Source organism: Pempheris klunzingeri, chromosome 5 (assembly GCF_042242105.1).
Source record: "Pempheris klunzingeri isolate RE-2024b chromosome 5, fPemKlu1.hap1, whole genome shotgun sequence".
NCBI lineage: Eukaryota > Metazoa > Chordata > Actinopteri > Acropomatiformes > Pempheridae > Pempheris > Pempheris klunzingeri.
The window spans coordinates 28103747-28125000 of NC_092016.1; the positions used below are offsets into that span (position 1 = coordinate 28103747).

The 21254-nt window shown below is 41.9% G+C and overlaps 1 protein-coding gene across 1 annotated transcript in view; it reads right to left on the minus strand.

The window, feature by feature from the left end:
- Positions 1-7232: 7232 nt before the first annotated feature.
- enc2 (ectodermal-neural cortex 2) overlaps positions 7233-21254 on the minus strand; it is a 27917-nt gene continuing 13895 nt past the window's right edge. Inside the window, exons 5-12 of the mRNA XM_070830819.1 lie at positions 18227-18472; positions 17108-17197; positions 16475-16638; positions 15504-15651; positions 11393-11589; positions 9242-9347; positions 8831-8974; positions 7233-7973 (exon numbers count right to left, since the gene is read on the minus strand). Of these exons, the coding sequence (XP_070686920.1) occupies positions 7587-7973; positions 8831-8974; positions 9242-9347; positions 11393-11589; positions 15504-15651; positions 16475-16638; positions 17108-17197; positions 18227-18472 (1482 nt within the window). The 3' untranslated portion in view covers positions 7233-7586. The remainder of the gene's footprint in view (positions 7974-8830; positions 8975-9241; positions 9348-11392; positions 11590-15503; positions 15652-16474; positions 16639-17107; positions 17198-18226; positions 18473-21254) is intronic.

Below are 21254 nucleotides of genomic sequence, written 5' to 3' on the forward strand. Positions count from 1 at the left end.
TGATGGTGGTGATGTATGTAAATGATGTCAGCTGGCAGCAATTACAGCTCATGTCTTTACACTGGAATAGCTTAGTATTGAATTTCATTAAAGACATTAAAGAAACATAGCCAAACAAAACCATACAAACAAAAATGCACTCATAGGATGGTGAGAGTGCTCCAATAGTCCATCAAAGTGACTGAGCAGTATCACATATTTAGTAACTCTCTCTGTGTGTTAAGACCTGGGTGCTGTGTTGTGGGCTCAGGACTGATAAGATAAGATCAACTTTATTAATCACAAAGGAATTTTTGTGATTCAGAGTCTGAGGTGCAGCTTGGTTTCCTAAGGATTGGTCCTGTGTGAATGTCCAGCCTCTGCCGGCTGCAAACTGCAGGCTAGAGTCTCAAAAGGTTCTCCTTCAGCCGAAATTCCTTCTCAAGAGACATCAACACCTGAAAAAGATGAGAGATTAGCACTGTCCCCAACAAAAAACATGCTGGCCACGAATCTCTGTACTTAGTCCACTGGTTGGTAATCTGCGCAAGTATTTCTCCTAAACAGTTTCAGTCTGTTAGAATGATAATCCAGGAGCTTTTGTGGTTTCTTAATGTCCATAAAAGATTCTCAATGGATTCAGTAAGGCTTCTTCCAAGTGATGCAAGTGCTGCCTATGTGCTCAGAGCAGGTTCACTGTATGCAGGCCATGTATTATTCACTTCTTTTGAGGCTGAATGCTCTCTGGATGATGCTGCCTCATGTTGTGATTGGACCACTTCTGTTGTATTTCAGAAAGTGAGCATCTTTGAGATGTCTGTTCTTCAGCACACTTCCACCTTTGTTTACAGCTGGTTACTTTGGGTTAGGGCTGACACTGAGTACCGATTGATTCCAATAAGCTGTACGCCTCACAATGTGGAAGAGATTGAGAACACTGTTTTATGTGTAAGGTACCATCAGGCTTGACTTAAACATTGCAACTTTGTAAAACTTAATGTAACAAATGAATACACAGACTTGTTATTTATAGCGGTGAGATTAGCAGAGTCTAATGGAGATCACTGAACAAGCCTTGAATCAATCGGAGCTTGGTGGAGAGGCTCATGAGTTGCAGTAGCACCCAGTTTGTAGTGCACTAGCCAAGTCCAGGCTGAGCCCCGCAAGTAAGCAGGGCTTTTTAAATTAGCTCAAAACTAACCCTAACTCTGACAATACTAGTAAGCTAGCCAATCGTACCAGCATGTTTAGCAGCAGAGAATGGGCAGATTTTGGAGGTGGGGGTCCAACAAAGACAGACAGACACTGACCAGCCCGTCTTCCCTGTACCAGCATTACCATTAGTTTTTTACATTTAGGTAGTTCTCTTATTATTAATCAAGAAGAAAAGAGCAATTAGCAATATGGATATATACTACAATTTCTACACAGAGGATACAGGGGACCATGCAGAATGTGGAAATCTTTTTCATATAGTTTCTTCAATTAATGCTAATCTGAGACCCCCTAAGATTTCCTCTTCTTCAAGGATTTACACTAAAGCTAAGCATTTATGGGATTTTCTCTCTCAGCAATATAATCTTGACATGTTGTTAGACAGGTTTGATACAGCTATTAATCCCCAACACGCCACACAAACACTGGGTAACGGCTATAAACGTGAACATAAGAACACCAACTAATCTGCTGTCATGCATTAAAACTGGCTCTGTTGACGAATATTGTGATGCCTGACCAGAGCAGCAGATGTGAGATGACAAGCAGTGAAAATATGAGCTGTGGAGAGGGAAAAATAGGACTGTGAGTGGGTGTGTGTGTGTGTATTGCAGTGGAGATAACAGGCCTGTGTGAAGACAGACAGCTCTTGTCTGAAAAGAAGGGCTTCTTAATCCTAAAACCCTTAACAACACGGTACATTTCTAACACTAAAAATCTTGCCTCTTGATTTAGGTCAAATATCAGTATGTGTTATGTTTCCAAACACTGACAGTAATGAAGCCTTGCAGTCATTCAGGTGGGCCTGGAAGCCCAACATGGACCCCGACACTACTACTCTACTTGGCACATAACCTACTTCAGAACATGTTCATGAATCTGCTCTCTGAATTTATGAAGCAATAATTTTTATACAAGCCTTTTAATGACCACAGTTGTCCTGTCTAACCTGGGGAGATTGGAGTGTCTGACAATGAGAACAGGGTTGTCAGCCCCCTGTCAAAATAATCAAAAGTCCCAATCTAAACAATGGAATCACAACTTCCCACATTAAATCTTGTTTACCAGCTCAATTTACTGTGCTTTCAGCATAATTTACTTTGACGAAGCCTGCCTCAGGGTCCTTTTCAGGGCCAAAATGTCATGATTTAACTGCTTGTTCCTATGTCAACCATACTTATTGACAGTGCTTCCATTATTTACAGGCTAGTTAAACTGGCTTTGTACTGGCTAACGCTAACATTACTTGGCATAGCTCATGAGTAGACAGAAAGACGGGGGCTGGACAGTGGCAAATTATTGGCATGGCCCCCAAAACCATTACAGCTACCCTGGATAGCCCGACAGAACCACCCCTAACAACTCCCATACCCACGCATCTGTGACCAGAGCCAATATTCAGACTCTCACAAACACATTTTAAACAAAGGAACACGCAAACAATACAACAAGCAGTCCGAGAACACACCTAAACGGTAGCAATGTACATTTCCATTGATGAGGCTAATGTGATTTGCATCTTGATACATTGCAAATGATCCAATACCTTAAAGATACATATGACGTTACTACCAATGTGATATGATACAATTCACCCCTACATACAATGCAATGCAATTAGACAATTTGTTTCAACAACAACGTGATTCAAAGCAATATGACGTGAGCCGTTATGCCATTTCTTTCTGCACACTTAGACACATACACTACACACTTAGGCCTTGTCACAGGATGTAGTGCAAATGTTATTGTTAATGCTATTATTGGCAGTTTTCTGATGGGGCCAATTGGCACAAATGTACAACACTTCTTATAAGACAAATCAAATTTTAGAAAAAAATTTACATTTAAACCATATTTTTATGAACTGAGACCTTGATTTTCTTTAATCATTTACTGCTGGTTTAAATATTCTAACAAATTATAATACTGCAAAGTAAAAAGTGTCTGGAGGAAACAATGCATCGTGAGTTCATCCCAAACTGTATCTGGTCCACATTTTTTTTTTTTTTTTTTTTTTTTTTTTTTTTTAAATCAGGTCAATCGCTTTTATCACTTTTGAACTCATATGCCAGTGAACTGATCGCTATATTATAATTTTAAGGCAGGGTCTGCAGCACTGGAATAACTAGCAAGTGTAGCAGATTTTGAAAGTATCCAGGCTTTCCTTCTCCCCTATGACACATGAACGTGCTTGCCAGACTAACGTTACTGCTGGCTCACTCACTGGCTAGCATCTGATCCCCGGGTTTGGATCCACAGGGTCCGGCCCGAAGGAATAACATGGAGCTGCCGCCCTGTGAGCCCACCACCCACAGGGGTCCTTACAGGGGTCGGGTGCATTGCAAGCTGGATGACAGGCTGAGGCAGGGTGCAGATTGGCTCTAGGGACTTGGAATGTCACCTCTCTGGCGGGGAAGGAATCAGAATCAGAATCCCTTTAATAGTCCCCAGGGGGAAATTGCTTTTTGTTACACACAGCTCCAAAAGAATAAGAATAAACTTCAAACACAAAAGTAAATCAGGTGAGTCCAGAGTCCAGGGTCCTCTCCTCTCTGGTGAAACAGTTCCCGTACTGGGTGAAGTCATGTCTCCAAAAAGCACACCAAACTACACTCCCGGTACTCCATCTGACTCCTGGCTAACACTGTTAGCTCCTCCATCTTGTTTACCAGCGATCTCACGTTGCCCATAGTAACGATGGGGAGAAAGGGTTTATATTTCTTTTCCTCCATACGCCTCCATTGTCTCCTTCTGGTTTCTCTCCTCCGCTGGTTCTTCTTTCCTCTGCAACCTCGGTGTGTTTTCCTCCACAATTCTTCTGGAATTTGTGAAGATCTCGTGGTCAAGATGCCAGCAGGTTTCAGAGCGATCAGCTGATCACTTGTTTAGCCAAAACAGCTACCAACGGCTACCAACGGCCATATGTTTACTGCACCCGGCAGAGTTAAAGTAGTACTTTCACAGCAAAAAGATGACAAGAGCTCTCTCCACCAGCATGTATTGGAGAGGGAACGTCTTAAAAACATATTACCAGCAAAAAAAGTAAAACAAATAATTAAAAAGATAGTTAAAAGTAAGAAAAAATAAGAAAACAAGCAGGAGCAATCGTAACAGGCAGCATATACATCCGCACATGTGCACTGGAAACACTAGGCTACACTTAGAACTGGAGCAGGTGCGGGAGACTGAGCAGTACCAGCTAGTTGGGCTCGTTTCTACACACAGTTTCGGCTCTGGAACCAAACTCCTGGAGAGGGGCTGGACTCTCTCCTTTTCCGAGAGGTGCCAGGCGGGTGTGGGGATACTCACGGGAGTCCCCGGCTGAATGCCACTGTGTTGGAGTTCTCCCTGTTGAACCTCCATGCGACTAAGGGTTGCTGGGGGTAAGGCTCTGACTGATGGGTGTGCTTACGCAGCAGTTCAAGAGCAGTTCAGAACGTCTGGTCTTCTTGGAGTCTCTGGATGACATCCTGGAAGGGGCACATAGTTCTACTGGAAGACTAGAAGATCTATAGATCTATAGAATAGAAGATCTATGATCGACTTTGTGGTTGTGTCATAAAGTGATCTCAGTGGTTGCTGAGGTGAAAACTCGGGTGTGGGAGGAGTCTGGAGAGGCTATGGAGAAGGACTTTCTGGTGATTCTGCTTGCTCATGTGGGGATTCTTGAATCCCTCATTATGGATTCCTGCGTTGTTAGGTCTGTTTGGTCTAGACCTGCTCTTTATGGAAAGTGTCTTGAGATAAAGCTGTTATGAATTGGTGCTATATAAATAAAGACTGATTGATTGACACGCCTTTTCATTGACGCGTGGAGGTCAGGGACAGTACCTGTGGATTGGCAGACGCGGTGGTGGTCCCCATTTTCAAGAAAGCAGAAAGGAGGGCGTATTCCAATTATAAGGGTATCACACTGCTCAGCCTCACTGGCATCTCTGCTTTTTGCAGAAGCGGTGTGAAGCGGTCGCGATGAGAGTCAGCACCTCCAAATATGAGGCCAAGATTCTCTGCTGGAAAATTGCCTCCTCTGGGGTCGGGAGTGAGTTGCTGCCCAAAGTGCGCCCCTCACGAATGAGGGTAAAATGGAGCGCGAGATGGACAGACGAATTGGTGTCAGCAGTAGCGGGTGCTGTAATGGTCCGTTAAGGTGAAGAGGGAGCTGATCCAGAAGATGAGGCTCCCGATTTACCAGTTGATCTACATTCTAATTCTCACCTATGGTCATGAGCTCTGGGTAATTCTTAAAAGAAAAAGATTGCAGATACAAGTTGCCGAAATGAGTTTCCTCTGTAGGGCATCTGGGCTCAGCCTTCGAGATAGGCTGAGGAACTTGGACATCCAGTTGGGGGTTGAAGTAGAGCAGCTGCTCCTTCTGCTCCTTCACTTCGAAAGGAGCCAGTTGAGGTGGTTCAGGCATTGGGTCAGGATGCCTCCTGGGCACCTCCATGTGGAGGTTCCACTGGGAGGAGACCCAGGACTCACTGGGAGGGATTATATCCTGAGCGTTGCTCGGATAAGTGAAAGATAATGGATGGATGGATACCAACAACTCTGTTAACTACCACAGTCATATAAACACAAGAAAAATAGCTTTTGCCTGTTAGCTCATTAAAACGTTAGCTTTGGCTCAGAGTTCCTGCTCTGTGTACTCAGAGGCTGAGTTATGTCCTAGTCGCAGTACTCACATTTGAGAGCAGCGGATCTCTTTCGTTCTTTGGCTCAGTCTGTTGGTCACTTGGGATTTAAATTTTGGCCACACTCTCCCTGCCATTCTTGTGCCACTAGCTTGTTAACGCAAGCCTAGAGGAAGACTGGTCATGTGCATTGGGCACACTTGCAGCATTCATGCAGGTAGGCAGGTATATGTTGGCAGACTGGCAGGCAGTCCATCCAATCTTTTCAATTGGACCAAGTGAAGTGATTGGACAGGTTTATTAAAGCCCTGTGAAAGCCACAGACACTGGATTTTTTCCTTTTTTTGTCAAACAATTTCATTTCTCTAAAATAAGTTGCACTGTCTTTAAAGAAATAATAGGAATAATAATAATAAAAGCAAAATCAGTTTTCATTCATTAGTGAGACTGCCGCTTGTGCTGTTTTGTTAATGAATTAATTATAACCTCAAAAACAAAGACAGGCAAACACTGAGCAGGCAATTGGCAATTAGCCAGGCCAATGGGAGACCCATGTGAAAGGTGGCTGTTATTGCTGTTCTCAGTGCAGTGGTACTGAATTCCAGTATGATCCATTGCCAGGCATTAGATAATAGAAGATATAACATACAGTTATGTAAAAAAAAAAAAAAATGAATGAGACAGAAATGCAGGAGCTGGAAGTATGACAACAAGATGGATCTGAGAGGAGCAAGCTGATCTGGGAACCCAGTTTCCTAGCATGAATTTTTGAAAGGATGTGGGTGGGAGAAAAGGGAAGGAGGGGGCTGACAATGTAGATGAGGAGGCATCACTGGGATATGGATGGAGGATATTTAGATGCTGCTGCCCAACTGTACAGGCTCTCACTGCACTGAAAGTAGACAAGGACAACATAAACTAAGGAAGAAAGCTCCCTCAGTGTTTGTCCTCAATGCACACTGGTGACGAAACTGAGCGAAACCAGTATTTAACACGCACACTCATCATATTTTGGGCTAATGGCAGTTTGGACAATTCTAGAATTTCACCGTTTAATCCAGCACATGAAATATAGATTTGGGGTAATACTGTTGATGATTACCTTCCACGACAAAAAAATAAAAAAATAAAAGCTGATATTTGAGGATCGAACCACTGACCTTCCAATTAATGACCCACAGTCGCCCCAAATCCTACTCTCATAAACCAACAACAGGGTGAAAGAAAAGCAGCCAAAAAGTGCTCAGCACCTCTAGGAACTCCTTCAAGACTGTAAGAAAACCATACAATGTGTCGACCACATGAAGCTGACTGAGAGAATGCCAAGAGTGTGCAAAGCTGTCATCAAAGCAAAAAGGTGGCTACTTTGTTTCATGTTTGTTAAACACTTTATGTTCATTACATAATTCCATGTGTTCCTTCATAGTTTTGAAGTCTTCAATATTAATCTACAATGTAGAAAATAATAGAAATAAACAAAAAACACCAAATGAGGAAGTGCGTCTGAATTTCTGACTGGTGCTCTGCATTGTCACCTAGCCACAGGTAATGTCTGAACATTGGCTCTTGATATTATATATATATTCAAGTTGATATTGACTGCAAAAACAACATCATGTGCAAAGAATGTCAAATGGCATTGGGTGCAGTCAGCACAGACCTTTAGAGAGTTGGCTATATGTGAAAATAGCTAGTGTCTCTTAGTGTCAGTCCTTTAGAATGTACCTGGAATTACTGGCTCCTGCTATCCCCTGGTTACGCAGGTAGGTGTTTCCATGTGCTGACAAAGGCGGTAGGGATCAGTGAATAAGGCACAGTGGTGATAGAGTTCCAACTGTCTGACGTGGGGTCGTAACAGTCCAATGTTTTACACCGCTGTGTCCCAAAATACCCTCCAACCACATACAACTTATTTCCTGAGGCCACAGCATGGCAGCTCATCCGCTTGGATGTCATGTCACCCACTCGAGTCCACTGATTGGTTTCACAGTCAAAGCGATAGGCAGAAGCAGCGGTGAATTCAGTGTCACCACCCATGATGAAGATCTGGCTACCTAAGACAGCAGCCGCTGTGTAGCGCCATGGCTGGGGGCATTCAGCTGCTATATTCCAGCGGTTACCCACAGGGTCATAGCATTGGACCTAGATACACAAGACACAAGTTGGACAGTTGTTAGGCTGTTCTATTGCAGACAGTGTTTAGGTGCAACATCAAAATTGTAGTGTCTATATTATGTATTCAAATTCATTATATCAGGATAAGCCTCTTGAGATCCATCATCTCGTTTTCAAGAGGGTCGCAAACAAGCACACACAAAAAGATAAGATAGGAACACAATACAATACACAATCATATACAACACAAGAACCAAACAAGAAACAAACCCAAATAAGAAACAAACAAATACCTTATAACCTCAGACTATATGCAATGAAAGAGAATTTATAAATCTAGGAACAAAAGAACAGTGGTAGCATAACTGAAAACATTGGCAACTTGCTTTAAGATGAGAAAACCAAAAATTTTTAAATGAAAAGGGTGACAAAGGACAGATATTTACAGGTTACTTATATTCACGAAGCTTTCAGACAAACATGCAGTAGAATGTGCTCATAAGAAGCACACCAAAATATCAATATGCACACACAGAACATATAGAATGTGGAGGGAGATGGTAGAGTCATGGGCTCCTATGTAGCCGTACTATGGTGGACTTGAACCGGTCAACCATCCGATTCCCAAACCAAGTCCCTATAGACTACAGACTGTCACCCCAAAATTCGGATCTCCATGTGTGCTACATGATATCATAAAATGCAATCAGAAAAAAAATACCTGAAATGAGAACATTTACTTGTCCCTGTAAAATACTGGCTATCAAATAACACAGCTGGGTTCAGACCTAGAAGTTTGCTATTTTGATTGACACTGAGTGGTGGAGTGTGGAGAGCTGTCTTGTAAGGACTTCTAAGGAAGGCAAACATACAAATCCACACACCTTGGAGGCCTTGTCTCTGTGTATGGTGGCTCCTCCAAAAACAAAGAGTTTGAGTTTGGCACTGACCACGGCTGCATTACTCACTCCATCTCTTAGAGGGGCCATCATAGTCCATTTATTACTCAGAGGATCATACCGCTCTACCTGGGAAAAGATTACACAATAACACTTTCATACTTTCATGTTGGATTTCACGTAGACATTTAAAACAGTGCTAATTTCAAACCATCAACAATGAAAAGATGCAGAATGTGCCCAAATTGAGCAGCAGAAATTTCACATGATAACGTCAGATTACAAGCTGTTTGTACTTATGTTTTGTATACCCGTGATTTGGTTTTAACATTTAGGAATATAGGAAAAATGTAAATTCTAAAACTATTCTCAATAAGAAGTCAATGTTTTTCTGACCTGTTTTAGGGAGACAGATGGAGAGGCAGGAAAAACTCCTGCTATGGCTGTATGACCTCCAACAACATAGAGACTATTCTCCAACTCAGCTGAGCCATGGCCAAACCTGGAGAAGAGAATATCAATATATCAATATAATATATCAAATTTGATTTAATTGTGATTAATTGTAGAAAAACATGCGATTAATCCCATTGTTACGCAGAAAATTTAACAATGAATTCAAAAGTAGTGTATTGAGCACGTACTGCTATATGAACAAAAGTGCAACAACATTTGGTTTGCAAGCACTTTAAACAAATAAGGTGCTTTTTAACAGCAGTATTCTGTTTACACAGTAGCAGTTAAAATATTTCTTGATTAATATAATCAATTCAAATATAAAACCAAAGCTATTTGCCACTGTTTTTTTCTGTTCTGGTTCATGTGAGCGCTGCAGCAGTCTTAGGCCCACCCCTAAATGCTGCGCATTGGTTGCGCAATAAAATAATTGATGCGTTAATGCGTTATTAGACCACCACCCAGTGTAAGGTGTTTGCCACCGCTGCCCTAAATTAACAGTATTGCTATTTCTGTAATGGTTAATCCACCAGTATGTGCAAGCTCTTTAGTCAAAATGATATATTTAATGCTAAAATATAATTATTGTTGTTTGAAAACATGATTTGGGTATGAAAACATGATTTCAGTTTGAAATTCCTCACTCCTGTTCAAAACGGTGAAGCGTGGAGAACACACTGAGAAAATAAAAAAAGAGTTTGAATTAAAGCACTTCATGATGCTGGATGGTCAAGTATGCCTTGGACTCGATTGCAGAGACTGGTACTTACAAAATGTGCCAAGGAAGAGGCCAAAAACGAAAGCTAACTGAAGCAGATGTCAGGCACCTCAAGATTTTAAGTACTAGAGACAGAAGGAAGACCACTGCTGATCTCCAGGCATAGATTAATGCTTCTAGATCAGAATCTGATTATGAAAAGCTGGGGAACGTTTTGATGCAAGATGCATTGCATCCACAGTGAAACACGGTGGATTATGGTATGGGGTTCCATTTGTGGAAACGGCATGGGCAAATTAGAAGACAATGACCCCAAGCATACTTCAAAGCTGTGCAGAGACTACTTGACCAAGAAAAAGGAATCTGGAGTACTGGAACTGATGGACTGACCAAGTCAAAGTCCAGACTTAAATCCTATTGAACAGATCTGGGATTTATTGAATTCAAAAATAGATAAAAAAAACAATGCCAGCAAGAATGCAAGCTGTTATCAGGGCCAAAGGAGGTTATACAAAATATTAAGGTTTTTGGTTAATATATGTGAATAAGGACAATTTAGTTGTTCCAGTTTGTTATTAGCCTAGCAAATAACAATACACTTTTTAATTTGAAACAAGTTTTTGACATTTCTAAAATATTTGTGTTTTCTCGTTTTTATGAGAGGTGGTCTAATACATTTGTTAAGCACTCTATAGGTCTGTGTACTTTACACCATGTATGGGCTTGTCTCTCATTAAGCGACAGGTATAATGTGGTCTACCTCTGACTGGATTATGTTTAAAGGGTCGTTATATTTATATACCGTGTCATACCACCAAAGCCTGGTCACTGCAGCCATGAGGTTTGGTTAAGCCTACTAATCATTTTATGGTAGATTTAGCTAGCAGGCCAGCTATGAACTATGACGTGTGATCCAGTAGATGCTTGTATAAGGACTCACTCGTTGTCTTAACCTGGTTTATCATCCTCTTTATATTTCTCAACAACACTATTTTTTATATTTTCGTTTTAGTGTAAATCTGCTTTATTGTGATGAAGGCAGTCTGTAGTGCGTTAGATTGAGATTGAGTTAATGAATCCCACCAATCATGCTGTCTAGTTATGATTGTGCATACATACACAACATTTAAAATGTCAGCATCTGCCAAGCACCCAAAACAGTTGAACCATACCAATTATTTTTAACAGTGGATACTATTAGAATCCAGGGCTGTGTTTTGTTGTGGGCCATCAGTGAGAACCACTCTGACCTAATCTGTACCACTCTCTTTCTATAACACTACATAGACGTCCACCCTGAACAGTGGTGGAGTCCAACTGTGCTACGACTGTGCTTTTATCTCTCTTCACTATAATGGAAAAAAGCAACTGGCCTGGCTATCAGCATGGGTGCTCCTTTGGACCACTCTTCATGGACAGTGTCATAGATCCAGACGTCTTTGGACACTCCGTTCTCTGATCCTCTTCCTCCTGTCACATAAACCTTACAGCCAATGGCACAGGCACTGAACTCCTTCCTGGGGCTGGGGAGGTCTGCCTTGGGAATGATCTCCTTGGCTTTATGGTCAACCTAAAAATAGATTCACAGTAGCAATTATCATTTGCCAATGAAATATAATACATTTTATTTATAATGCACTTTTCATTGCATAAAATCTGGAATAAATATGAGTTTATTCTAATTCCTGTCACTTCAAGGGAAGAGCAAATAAAAAGCAAGCACAGCCAGATTTGTTGTAACTACTGTTAGAGAACCACAGAGAGACATGTGCTGTGTTTGTGGCAGCATGGCACATCCATAGCTAACAGCAACACAGTGAAGAGTAGCAGAAAGTAACAGGAGACATCACCACAATAAATCAGCTGGTGATGATACTCAATGTTGTGTCATTTAATGTCTGACTAAACCAGTCAGAATTAGATAGAACAGGAATCAGAAATGTTATATAGAAATTGGGTTTATTACATATACCTTCTAGCAATCAATCAATCTTTATCTATACAGCATCAACTCATAGCAAATGTATCTCAAGACCCTTTTCATATAGATTTGCCCTTGTGTGGTGTTCATGTTTATTGTTACTTGTTACTTAGCCTTTGTTCATGGGAGGCCTCCTGAATGAATGACTCACTAATTTATTATGGTAAATGGTCTGTATTTGTATAGCACCTTTCAGGTCATTTCAGCTACTCAAAGTGCTTTTACATGACATCCTCATTCACCCATTCACACATCATTCATCCAGGAGGAATCTAAGTTGGAGGAGACTATTCTTTCACACACTGAAGCTCATGCTATCAAGTAATAAAAAAGAAATATCATTTAGAATCAAGATGTGGGTGGAAAAACCTAAGCTGAAACAACAAACTTTTATCACTATTGATGTTTATTTCTTAGAACTTTGAAACTGAATACACTTATGCCAGTCTACCCACGAGAAGCCCTATTGAACAGATATACTGTGGTATCCACATCAGTCTACAAAACACATCTGCCCCATAGAACATAGCCTATTCATGCTAGCCTACACACGAGGGGCAGAGTTTCACTGTTTGTTGCATATGCATTTCTTGCACTTGATGCATATATTCTGCATCTTCCTGTCCATCTTAGGTCCAAACATGGCACCAATTCTTTGTGTTGACCCTGGCTGTGGCTTAGAATGGCTTTCTTGTATACACTTGCAAGTTCCATGCATATGATGAAGCAGCATCACGGGCAGCTTCCATCTTGGTCTTGCAGGTTCTGATGGAATGTACTGCCTGAAGGGGCATTGGTCTCCAAATGGCATCAGCTACAAATCAACAGCGACATTAGGCTTGGGGTTGTAAAACAGGGGGAGATGGTGCAGCCACTTGTCCCACACTGTTCTGATGGCTGCTAGTCTTTCTTACGCTAAGCTGGTCTCTGTTATCAAAGCGGATGATCCTGGATCCAAAAGCACACCGCCCCTCCGAATGAGTGCAATCCAGGATGATTTTCTGGATGTAATCTGGAATGAAAAGTTAAAAAGCAGACTTGACTTGCCCTGCACATGAGTATCTGACATCCATGTTGGCCGTGGTTGCATCCTTATCACATTGGCAGCCATGGAAGGTGGCTCATTCAATTTTTGCTATATTTCTCCACTTGCTGGCTGTTCAGGGCCTGGTCCTGTGTCTGTCTGCTGTGAGGCCGGTCCTGAGTCTGGCTGTGGACGGCCGGCTGTGCCCTTCTATGGATGGCCTGGTCCTGAGGCTGGCTCCTTACAAGCTTTTTTTGGTGCTGGCTGATGTTCAGTCTAATCCTCATCTTCAAAATTACAGCCAGAGTGACTGAATTTACCGAAATGTGAACCTCATATCCTGAAAAGTCTCTCTCCATCCTTCTCCAAAGCTCTGCTCTCAAAATACATTTCCAAGGGTTTTCTGAGGGGAGAATCTTTTCACCATCTTTATCGATTGTGCCAAAGAGCGACACAAGCAAAGCTATTTATTTGTTGCACTTGGGATAGGTTGTAAGAAAAAGAGTGGTTCTTGCAAGTCAGTAAAATGTGTGGGAATGTCAGATCAGGACAAAAAGTGTATTGTTATTTGCTAGGCTAATAACAAACTGGAACAACTAAATTGTCCTTATTCACATATATTATCCAAAAACCTTAATATTTTGTATAACCTCCTCTTGCTGGCATTGTTTTTTTTCATCTATTTTTGAATTCAATAAATCCCAGGTGTATACAAGCATTTGAAATGAAACTATGTTGTAATTTTCTGCAGTAATAGCAGGCGCAGAGAGACAAATTCACGCATGCATGCACATACTCATTTACAAACACACAAGAACAGCAGGAACAGTTAGGAGACGGACAAAGTGAAAGTACATAGCACCAAACTAACAATATCCAGACTTTTGGGCGGCTGTGGCTCAGTGGTAGAGTGGGTCGTCCCTCAATCAGAAGGTCGGGGGTTTGATCCCCAGCTCCTATGGGTCAACATGTCGAAGTGTCCTTGGGCAAGACACTGAACCCTAACTTGCTCCTGAAGCATGGCTTCAGTGTGTGGATGCGTATGAAAGAATAGTCTCCTCCTAATTAGAGCCCTCCTGTATGAATGTGTGTGTGAATGGGTGAATGAGGATGTGATGTAAAGCGCTTTGAGTAGTTGAAATCACTAGAAAGGCGCTATACAAATACAGACTATTTACCATTTACTTTTAAAACCCTCAGACCAGCCCCCTCTCCAGAGCAAGTTGCAGGCCCAAGTGGGAGAGGAAGTATCTCGGGGTCTTCTTCACAAGCAAGGGTAAAATAGAGCATGAGATGGACAGAGTAATGTGGGAGCCGTAACAGTCTGTTGTGGTGAAGAGGGAGCTGAGTTGCAAGGCGAAGCTCTCGATTTACCAGTTTATCTACGTTACAACCCTCACCTGTGATCATGAGTTCTGGGTAATGACCAAAAGAACAAGACTGTGGTTACAAGTGGCTGAAATGAGTTTTGTCCGTAAGGTGTCTGGGCTCAGCCTTAGAGAGAGGGTGAGGAGCTTGGACATCCGGGAGGAGATCAGAGTAGAGCCGCTGCTCCTTCACATTAAATGGAACCAGATTTACTTATTTGGCAAAACTCACCCCACGATTGTTTAGTCAGCTACTGTTTCCAAGGGAAAGAAGGAATTCTCAACTTTTAATCAAACATAGACAAGGAGTCCTTAAAGGGCTTAAACAAATGTGAACATCTATACTTCAATGAAAGCTGGGCAAAGATTATGAGATAATGATATCAAGATCACGAGGTAATAATTTCAGGCAGCGGTGTACACGGTAGTCCGACATTTCATCCAGTGTAGGAGAGTCGTGGATGGCTTGAAACAGCTTTGACATTCTCATCGAATTTGGGTCCTGCATCAGTGTAGCTGAATCTCTGACTTGCACTGGTTTTCTGATATGTATGGGTTGTCTTCGGTATGTAAATAAATGAATAATATCTACAGGAGTGGAATTACGTTTCTTACATTTTCCAAATACATACACCAGGACACTTCTGTGTCTTGCTGAAAAGCAATGTGGACAGGAATCGAACCATCAACCTACCGATTAATGGCCGACCTGCTCTACTCTAAGGGACTTGAACCATTACTGTGATTATATGGAATGCATCTTGAACCACCAGACCACCAAGACATCAATACAATGGCAGTGAATGGGTCTCCACAAGCTGCATTGCATTAAAGAATTAATTCAAGCAAGTGTTAAGCGTCAGAGTGAGATGTATTTCATGTATTTCTGCTAAACTATAATACACACCTGTAATGTTAAATTATGAATTGACACATCTGCTGCGTGTGATCAAGCCAAGAGGGATTTGAACAGCAAAATCTTTTAACAGTGATTAGATACACTGAGGGGGTATGAGTATGGGTGTGTACTTTAAGCCAAGCCAACAGGACCTTCATAAAGCACATGAAAATAGGTCATGTAATTTTAATGTGACAGTATGTATGTTTTTCACCTGGTATATCTTGTCACACATGAAGGTCTGGCCTCCCAGGATAAGCAGTGTGTGTCCTGCCTTACGTGGCCGAGCACAGGGACTAGTCACTACTCCGTCATTCTGAAGGATCTTCTTCTTACACTGCATGGCCTCTTCTACTATTGACCTGCAGAGGAGAGTAAAAACATGAGAACAGAGATGAAGGCATTTTATTTGTGTCAAATTTACATAAATGTTAAATCGTTAGCAGTGTGACTTTTAAGTGCTGCCTGTTTGCAAGACAAACAAACAAGTCAAACAAGAGATAAATGTGAGAAAATGTTAATACCTGTCTGAGAAAAGTGTATAAACTGTATGGTGAGGGGTTTTACAGCCTTAAAATATATATAATAATTGTAAAAAATAAAGCTGACTACTTCGCGGATTTCGCCTATTGCGGGTTATTTTTAGAACGTAACCCCCGCAATAAACAAGGGACCACTGTATATTAAAAATACATATATTAAATATTGTACCTGTGTAAAAACGGCCTTTGACAAGGGTTCCAGTAATTAGTGCTTAATCTTATTTCTGAAAATAAGCATTGGTTAGCTTCAGTGATTGTGCAGTATTTTCAGTACTTTTTTCTTAATTTTGTCAACTGGTTCATTTTATTTTTTTTTATTCAATTAGTACCCTGTGCCTGGTGTGAGTTGGAGTAGCCAGCTGCAAGATACACACAAATCTTACTATCTTACGCTGTCTAACTCCATGTATACATGCAGATCCATTGCATGTGGCAATATTAAAACTTACAAGCATAGCATAGGCGACCAAAGATCTACAGACCATATATTCATCAGTAACACTTTATAGGTGTAATACTTTATGTATTATGTAGTACATACATAATGTATGTATTATGACAGAAGTAAAATAAAGAGAACAGGAACAGAGACAGATACCAGAGCGCAGCTTCATTTCGACTTGCAGGCCCCTCCACAGCTTACCTGCTCCTCTTGTCAGCCATAACCAGCTCTTCACAGGCTACAGCCTCCAGCAGACATTCAGATGGCAGCAGAGCCAACCTGATGCCTCTCAGCAGGTCTGGGAAATGATGCCGCCGACCCTCCAAGTCATATTGAACCCAGCGCATCACAGAGTTAAATACAACCTGCCATAATTTAAAACAACACTCAAACATCTGGGGTTCCAAATGAGGAATTTAGCTGGTGATAATGGATGGATCCTAATGCACTGGGAGACACAACAATGGTTATTGATTACTGGTTTTCAATAAAAAATAGCAACTCATTTGAGATCATTAAGGACAAAAATAGGGACAGCAAAGTGGTGCGGTGGTTAACACTGTGGCCCCACAGCGAGAGGGTTCTGGAGTCGAACCCTAGTGTTAGGGTCCCACTGGCTGCAGCCCCCCCAAACCCCCTCAGATAAACAGTATAGGAAGTGGACTAATGGAGGGCCAAAAGTAGCACGTAGAAATTAGTGAATGCCTTGTACCTACACTGTGGGAGTGGCCAGTCAGGAAGCCTTAGCATTAGCAACTTAATGAAGGAAGAAGACATGGATTGAAAAAAAAAAAGGAGCAAAGAAGTTAACAAAGGAAAGAGGGCATCAATCACCTGTTCATCCTCTATCTCCAGCTCATCGCTAAGAATCAGCTCCAGCAGTTTATCCTTTGACAGACTGTAGAAATCCTCAGTTTCTCTAACCTACGGGACAGACAAACACTTCATGTACATGCATCAGCACTTGAATCTGCAAATGATACTATTGGCTAAGCTCAAATCTCCTTGTGAAAGAGGAAAATATACTTCCTATATCTCTGTACAGTATATACCTGTAAACTCTACTTGAGTATTGAAAAAGGAAGGTCGCATGCAAACTTTAATGTAGTTGTATTGATACATCGAATATAATCTCATTGGCATCAGAGTGAAAGACATGTTCTCTCCTCTTTTTTGTGTTCCTACATGTATTAGAAGTAATGTTTACAGTGAGGAAGAGGTCACTGTACTGGAAAACAGGATTAGCACGCTGCATCCAACAAAAACATGGATGTGTCTAGGATGTGGCAGCTCCACAAACTGTTTATTCAGCCTTTTTGTATGTGCTGGATGACATCATGTTTGACATCCCATATTCTGCAGATCCGGTTAATCAAAGGGGAAGCACAGACAGCAGCCAAATCCATCCAATTCAACTATTAAATAATTTTAAGACAGTACACAAGTTTCCCCTCATGCTTTACTGTATGTGCACACAGATGCCAAGTTTGTTTTAAGTTTCTTCACCAAGCTTTGGCCAAAGCTGAAGCCTCTTGTGGCTGCTAGAATCTGCCTCCCAAAGATCTCAATTTCACTAACTTCAGTTTCAGCTTCACTTTTAAAATACTCTCAACAGTTCTTTACCAATGAATCCCTGTGGTATGAAGGACATTAAGGGTTGACAAAAGGTCCATTCAGAAACCTAAGGGTGAGTTCAACACTGAGTTTATGTTTTTCTACATGAGAAACAGTAGTAGAAGTTCACCACTCTGATCGGAAACTAGTCAGAAAGTGTGTTTTTTAATCTCATTTTACTCCAACAAGGGTTGAATTCCTCTTTGGTTCTGGCGGCCCATGTTAAAAATACCTATGTGGCTGACGAACCCCCCGCATCACAGCTACAGGCACTGGGCTGATGGACACCTAGCTATGGCTTAGTGCAAGAAGCCAGAAAACAACAGAAATGATCTTTACCGTCTCATAGTGTAACAGACACATCCTCCATGACAGCTCGTACAGTCTTTTACACTGATGAGCATCTGATAACAGCATCATCCCTAGGCAGTTGGAGGAGTGCAGGTTTTTTTCTAAAAACTCTGCTGCTGCATCCCGAATGTCATGAAACTGCAACATGTCGCCCGCCTCTAACAGAGACTCAGCGTTCTCCTCGTTTATGATGAGTCGAGAAGAATAGGCAAAGTCCAGCAGAAGCTCCAAGACCTGGAAGAGCAGAGAGTGGGAGTCAACCGCTGACATTCTAGTAAGTACGAATGTATGACATCATGAAAGGCGTCTGCCTGCCTCAAACAGTTCACATGAAGAGCTATCTGATCACATGACATTGTCAAGTTACTCATACCTTCTCCAACCAAGAAAAGATATGAAGTGAGTGCAGTAAGCTGTAAGTGTTCATTTTGACAAGAGTTTAAAATTAAGTTTTAGTCTTAGTCACACTAACGTCACATTTTAGTCTGTTATGTTTGGTTTTACTCACAATTTAGCCAGTGGAACTCAACTTTAATTTTAGTCTTCGTGTGGACTAAATGCCACATTCAGTGTAGGCCAACCTGGTTCCATAATGCACTTTTCTCTGCACAGCCAGAACAAACTTCTCCATTTTCTGGGTTACAGGGATGATGTGGCTCCCGCCCTATCTACTAAATGATTGGCTACTGGCCACTAGCATATTTCTGTAGAGTTCACTGATTTTCAACTAAAAGGAAGGAAAACAAAACAAGCAGCAAAAATAGTCACTGCGTCTGAAACAAGGTGCTGTTGCAGCACTTTAGTGCTGTTTTCGGTCTGAACAGCTAACTATAGCTGACTTGACATTTCCCACTCATTCTATTTAGTCATGAAAAAAAAAGCACGTCATTGACTACTCAAGGACTCAAAGTTTTCATTGAATCAAAGATTAACACTGCCTCCAGCAGTCATGTTGCAATTTTCACTGATGTCCAGATCCATGATCAGTGTCAGCAATTCAGTGTCCAACCAAATCTGAAATATGGTCACAATCCCCCTTCTGCTCCTGAGTGACAGCACTGAATCACGGCCAGAAGAGACTTTCTGCAGAACCTTGTGATGTCACAGTGAAGGGAGCCCCTGACCTTTTGGAGTCTACATGCACTTCATCATTATGGGAACATTTCTCATAATTAGAGCATGGATTCTGAGTTATGACCAAAAACATGTTTTGTGAGGTCACAGTGGCCTTTGACCACCAAAATCTGATCATTTCATCCTCGAATCCAAGTGGACGTATTCCATCACATACTTTCCTGGTCTGTGGAAGACAGTGAGCAGCCTCAGAGCACACCACAACAGTGGAGTTAGGCGGCGCGCAACCCCTTCTCAATAACCACTCATGTTCCTTCTTCCCTTCATTTGACATCAATCTCTACATCTGTGTGGCTCAGAGGTTGAGTGCCATCAATAAGAACATTCGAAATTCGATCCTAAGCTCCTCCAGTTGCCGCATGGCAAGACGCTGAACCCTAAACTTGCTTCTGAAGCATGGCTTCTGTGTGTCTTCTGTATGAATGATGTGTGAATAAGTGAATGTAATGTAAAAGCACTTTGAGGGGTTGAAATGACTAGAAAGGCACTAGACAAATAGAGACCACTTACATCACCATTTACCATATGTCTACTGATGAGTGAGAAGAAATGTCAGTCCCCGCTCATGTGTGTTTACAGGGGTGACTGTCAAACACAGACCTGGCAGCTGCTTCTACTTGTGTACCATATCATCCACAAAGCTACAAGTTACAAGGGTGCTACTGTATTAATATAAAAACGAGGGACTGACATTCAATAAACGGGGACAGGGTGGAGATGGTGCCAGACTTCAGGTTCCTGGGCATCTACATCGGTGAAGACCTGACCTGGACTGCAAACTCCACAGCGATTCTGAAGAAGGCACAGCAGAGACTCTACTTCCTGAGGATTCTCAGGAAGAATAACTTAAGAACTGAGCTCTTGGTGTCCTTCTACCGCTGCTCGGTGGAGTCGGTGCTGAGCCACGGCATCTCGCTGTGGTTCTCCAGCTGCACTGCGGCAGAGAGGAAGCAGCTCCAGAGGGTCATTAACACCGCCCCAGAGACTGACTGGCTGCCCTCTTCCATCTCTGGAGGAGATCTACAGCAGCCGCTGCCTCAGGAGAGCCCGCAGCATCATCGGGGACTCCTCACACCCCGGACACTACCTCTTCCAACTCCTTCCCTCAGGCAGACGTTTCAGGGCAATAAAGTCTAGCACCAACAGACTAAAGAACAGTTTCTACCCTAGAGCGGTCATTGCCCTGAACAAGAACAATAACAACACAGCCAAACCCTGAACAGTACAATCAACTTACTTTTTACCTTCACCTATATTTATATGTATATATATATATATGTGTGTGTGTGTGTGTGTATATATATATATATATATATATTTGTTATTCCTCCAGTGAACCCCTACCCCGCCGTGAACTGTACAGTCTATTTAATTTCTTTTGCACTATTTTCATCTTTGCACATTCTGTCTTTTTGCACTATCCATGAGGGCTGTTTTTATTTCAGTTTCGTTGTGCTTCGTGCTCATGACAAATAAAAGAATTCTGATCTGTTAAAAACAACTTTGTTCAGCTTTGTTTTCTACTTCCCAGTTTAAGAAGAGGAAGAGGAAGAGGAAGAGCGTGTCATGTCTTGGTGGCCAGGTCAACAGTGTTCACGTGACACTGAAGCAACCTTTTACCTGGTCCGTCCTGTCGTTGAGCAGAACTGGAGCAGCCAAGCTTTCTGTGCAGTGTGCACTTTTCCTTTGCTATGTGGGAATGAACAGCAATGACCGAACAAAACGACATGACTGACCAAAATCATTTTGTTCTAACCTTTAGGATGAAGGCGCCGACCATAAAGTGCCACATCCCTGGTTCATGTCTGGCTGAGGACTTTGTTACACATCATTCCCCATCTCTCTCTGTTCTGATTTAATCTAAATTTAATAAAGGCATCAA